The following is a 4913-nucleotide window of genomic DNA, read 5'->3' as shown; positions in this document are numbered from 1 at the left end:
CTGGGGGAGGGAGAGGAGAAAAGAGAAGTTTATACCAAGGGCTTAAGTAGAATATGTTTTGGAAATGATGATGACAGCATATATACAAATATGCTTGATACAATCAATGTATGGAATGTTTTAAGAGCTGTAAGAGCTCCCAATAAAATGATTCAAAATAAACAAAATAAAGAGGTCTTGTGCAGCAGATTTATCCAAAGCAATGTGCATCGGTTGTAGGTCCAAGGAACATGAAATCCTTGATGTGGTAGTTACATCATCTGTTGTCAATTTGAGACTTAAGAGTGGAAAAAAAAAAGAGTGAAGGGGTGGGATTTAGCCTGCCAATCAGGTAGCAGCTTGATGACCTCATTTGGAGGCGCTAGGGAGATAAATAGCTCCCTGGAGGGGGACATAAGACATTCCTATTGAGAAGACACATGGACTACGCTAGAGCCCTGGAGCTGTAGGAGCCACTTGGAGACCTCAGCCAGTGCTGAGATGCCTCTACCGCCACTGGATCCACAGACTTTCCACCTACTGGCCTGTGATCTTCCTGCAATCAGCCTCGTTGCATGTGTTTTGTGAGTCTGAAGAGGACTTTATAGATTGGTATCAGACATATGGACTAATTTCGGACTTAGGGACTTGATCTGGACTGGGCTGGGATGTTTTCTCAATAGTCAATTGCTCTTGTCTATAAAGCTCTTTCTTATACCCATAAGAGTATCTATGAATTTGTTTCTCTAGTCTACCCAGACAACACACCTGACAACTTCTATCTTTTCTCCGTTTATCATGCTGTTACCTGTTAGTCCAGTTGGGAGGATTTTAGTCCTCCTGACATTGCATCATCCACACTGAAGGCTGCCATCCACGACCTTTATCAGCAAGTGCCTTATGTCGTCCTCACTGTCAGCAAGCAAGGTTGTGTCCTCTGCATATTGAATATGGTTAAAAAGCTTCCAGCCCTGCTGTTTTATTCTTCTTCACCAATCTAGTTTCTCTGATTATTTGCTCAGCACACAGATGAAATAAGGATGGTGACAGGATACAACCTTGATGCACACCTTTCTTGATTTCAAACTATGCAGTAGTCCCTTAGGATGCCTGGCGGCGTAGTGGTTCTGTTTTGGGCTGTGATCCACTGGATTAGCAGTTCAAAACCACCAGCCACTCTGAGAGAGAAACACGAGGCTTTCTACCCCTGTAAAGTGTTAGTCTCAGATAGTCCCAGAGGCAGTTCTACTCTGTCCCACAGGGCCATTATGAATTGTCATTCACTCCAAGGTAGTGCGTATGAGTATTTCCTTGTTTTGTTCACACCACTGCCTCTTGCTCCTCCTTTAGAGATTAAAAAAATGGAGGCACAGGAAGATTGAGTAATTTGTCAAAAGGTTACACAACAAGGAAACGTCAGAGACACTTTGTTAGTCACGCCAGTACTTCCACACACACCACTTTGCTCTAATAGGAATTGTCTGGGTGGAAAATTCCATGGCCTCAAAGGCCGGGAATGGGTGGGGCGCTTGCTGAGCATAAAAGGAAAATTTTAATATTCTATCAAGTGGACAACACAAGTTATACATGAATTTGGGTCCAATAGCCTCATAGATGTATATACATTCTGTGATGATTATATCCACAGACGTCATGATTGTATATACAGATCTAGGAGGTAGATTTTGAGAACAAATTTCATCTACTTATTTACATTTGAAAAATTTTCTCTAGAGCTACTATGATTCTTGTGGGGAAGGGAGATGTCTTTATAATAAAGAGTCTCAATTACTTCTTGTTATGGTTGAACTATTGAATTGTATGTGTTCATCATGTCCCAATAAAACTTCTTTTAAAAGTCAATTCCTAAGTCGTTTAAAGACATATCTTCTAGGTCCAAATTTGTCATGTATTGAAACCCAATGAGGTGCACATCTCCAAACTCTTAAAACTTCCTACCAAGCAAAAAGGGATAAAAATGCCTTCAATCGGCCACGTCCTGGTGGCAAAAACACCTATGTCGATTTATGTTCAGAAAAAAAATCTTTGCAGCTGGCACAGGGGAACACTAACGCCACGCAGGTGCGCGGGGCGGGAACTTTGGGGACTAGCCACGCCCCCTCGAGGACCAAGTTTTATCGCCCGGGGCCCGGAACCCCCCTGGTCCTACCCTCTGAAGGCGACTTGGCAATCGCAACCTTCCGGAAGGTGTGTCACTTCCAAGAGGGGCATCCGAACCGGCCGGTCGGAGGAAGACCGGAAATCCGTCATCGGCCCGCCCCGCCCCCTCCGGAAGTGACGCGCGGCGGGGTTGCCGGAAGAAGTGGCGAAGTTACTTTTTAGGGGACCCGAGCAGTGGCGGCGTGCGGGGAGATACAGGGAAGGAGGAAGCGCAGCAGAGAAGAGGGACCGAGGCAGGTGTGCCCGAGGGTCGGCGAGCGCGGGAGGAGCCCCAGGCCCGCGCCTTCCCGGCCTTCCGCGCCCCGCTCGGCTCACCCCCCTCTTTCCTCCTGCCCCCTCCTCTCTGTAACTAGCCCCGCCTCGGCTGTTTCCAGGGCAACGGGAACAGGAGACCCCCCCCCTTCCCCGCGACAAGCCGCCCACCAGACCCCAGGTTGCAGCCATGAGCCCCGCCCCCCGCTGGTGCTCGGAGAGGGGCGGGACCTGGAGCAAGGTGTGGAGGCGGAGCCTGATGGGGGTGGGGGGAGGGGAGGTGGGAGCCTAGGCTGACCTGAGGGGGCTGAGGTGGGGCCTAGAGGGAGGTGGTGGGCGGGGCTTAGAGGGATGTGTTCGGCCGGGGTGGGCCTTAAAGTAGTATGGTGGGGGACGGGTCTGATCCCTGGAGCTGGAATTCGAACTTGGAATGGGTCCGTAGCATCTACCGGTAGAAGGCACAGGTGGGGGCAGAAAGAGGCGAGGTGGCACGTGAGTCAGAGTGGGTGGGGTGAAGACCGCATGATTGGAGGAGGGGTGGGATCTAGAGCAGAAGGGGCGTGGCTTGGAGAGAGCTGGTTGGTGGGATGCGGAGAGGGATGGAGCCTGGGCCGGCAAAAGGGGCAGGGCCTGTTAGAATTGTATGGGCGGATAAGAAGGGGGAAGCTGGAAGTGGAGTCTTGATGGAATGCGTGAGAAGTGTGGGAGCGATCCCCCTCGTCCCGGTTGTGTCGTGGTTATGCTTGGGCCGCTAACTGCAAGGTCCGCAGTTTGAAACCAGCTCTGTTGGAGAAAGACAAGACTTTCGATACTCAGAGGGTTACAGGCTTGGAAACTCACCCCGGCAGTTCGACCCTGCCCTCCAGGGTCGCAAAGAGTGGGAATGGACTGAGTGTTTTTTTGGTGGGAGAGACAGAAGGAGCGGGTGAGAGACTAGTACATCTAACTACTGGGAAACCCTTGGTGACCCCACAAGAACCCAAGATCCCCTGTTCTTGAGTCAATTCCGACTGGTAGTCTGTAGGACAGAGTAGAACTGAGCCCTAGGGCTTCTGAGGGAAGCACATTGCCACATCTGCAGAGCCGCTGATGGGTCCCAAGCGCTTAACCACTGTGCCACCAGGGCCTCTTTCGAGGCTCCTAATCCCTCTCTGTCCTGCAGGCTGCTCCGTGACCCAACCATGGCCACCCCTACCACCAGCTCCCCGGACAGCCCCTTGCCTGGTGAGTGTCTGCCAACATCCCCAGCCCCTTCCTCCCCCAACACCTCCATTGGGCAAGAGGTGCTCACTGGGCCCCATTTTCTTTCTCCCAGGAAATGGCCCCCCTCAGCACAGCACCCCCTCTTCTTCACCTGCTATAAAGGAGGAGGGCTCTGAGCCCTGGCCCGGGGGTGTGGACCCTGATGTCCCCAGCACCGATGGGGCAGGCTCTGCCAGCAGTGTGGGTGAGACATGGCCCAGGGCCTGGGAGTGGGAGTGGGGGCGTCAAGGCAGACTCTAGGAAGGTAGACAGGTTAGAACCAGGATGGGGAGGGGACAGGCCTTCTGGTACATTCCACCCCATCCCCACCCCTGTGCTCCCTGGCACTTCCTCCTCTGGGGTCCAGGGAGGCGTCTTTTCTTCTGTCAGATCACCATCCTCCTAGATGTCCATGTCTCTTCCTTTCAGCCCTGGTGTGGTTCTCTGGAGCCACTGTCACAGAAATATCAACAAACAGAACTTGATCCTCTTACAGTGTCGGGGACTAGAAGTCCCGGTTCAGGAATCGGCTCTAGGGGAACCCTCTCTGTGTCCCTCAACACCTTGGGAAGGTCCTTGTCAACTTTCAACAGCTGTAGGCTGGCGCCTCTTAATCTTCCTGCAGGCTGCCACCCATCTTTCCCTTTGGACGAGGAGGAGGTTTGTAGCGCAGGGGTGCTGGGTACCTTGCACGGGCCCTGCTCCTGGCCATTCTGAGGTCTTCTGCTCTCCTGCCGTCTAGTTTACACTCTTTTAGATCTCATAAGAGACTGATTCAAGGTACAGCCCAACCCTGTAGATTGTATTCGGTCTCATTAACCTAACTGCCTCTGCCCCTGCCCCACAACATCACCGTGGTGAGGATTCAGAGCGTGTGAGATCCTTATATCAGGACACAATATAGAAGATAACCACATCTGATCACAAATGGGATGAAAACAGATCATAGTGAGAATCCCCGCCTCGTGGGGGTGACACGCATGTTGGCAGCTGTTGGTAGGGGCAGGGGATAAGTCAACCCCTGTATCTTACTGTCTTGGCTCACCCACCCCAGTCATCCCTGACCCAGTGGAGGAGCCCGAGCGCAAGCGGAAGAAGGGCCCGGCTCCCAAGATGTTGGGCCACGAGCTGTGCCGGGTGTGTGGGGACAAGGCCTCGGGCTTCCACTACAACGTCCTCAGCTGCGAGGGCTGCAAGGGCTTCTTCCGGCGCAGCGTGGTCCGCGGCGGGGCCGGCCGCTACACCTGCCGGGGCGGCGG

General features: G+C 52.6%; 1 protein-coding gene across 1 annotated transcript in view; it reads left to right on the top strand.

The window, feature by feature from the left end:
- Positions 1-2291: 2291 nt before the first annotated feature.
- The window catches only part of NR1H2 (nuclear receptor subfamily 1 group H member 2), a 7066-nt gene continuing 4444 nt past the window's right edge, over positions 2292-4913 (top strand). Inside the window, exons 1-5 of the mRNA XM_045292623.1 lie at positions 2292-2397; positions 2514-2653; positions 3575-3636; positions 3728-3859; positions 4709-4908. Coding sequence (XP_045148558.1) covers positions 3594-3636; positions 3728-3859; positions 4709-4908 — 375 coding nt within the window. The 5' untranslated portion in view covers positions 2292-2397; positions 2514-2653; positions 3575-3593. The remainder of the gene's footprint in view (positions 2398-2513; positions 2654-3574; positions 3637-3727; positions 3860-4708; positions 4909-4913) is intronic.

Source organism: Echinops telfairi, unplaced genomic scaffold, assembly GCF_000313985.2.
Source record: "Echinops telfairi isolate 266 unplaced genomic scaffold, ASM31398v2 ScPeMD7_655;HRSCAF=1070, whole genome shotgun sequence".
Lineage (NCBI taxonomy): Eukaryota > Metazoa > Chordata > Mammalia > Afrosoricida > Tenrecidae > Echinops > Echinops telfairi.
The sequence above is the reverse complement of the archived record's forward strand: the minus strand, read 5'-3'. Positions and strand labels throughout refer to the sequence as shown.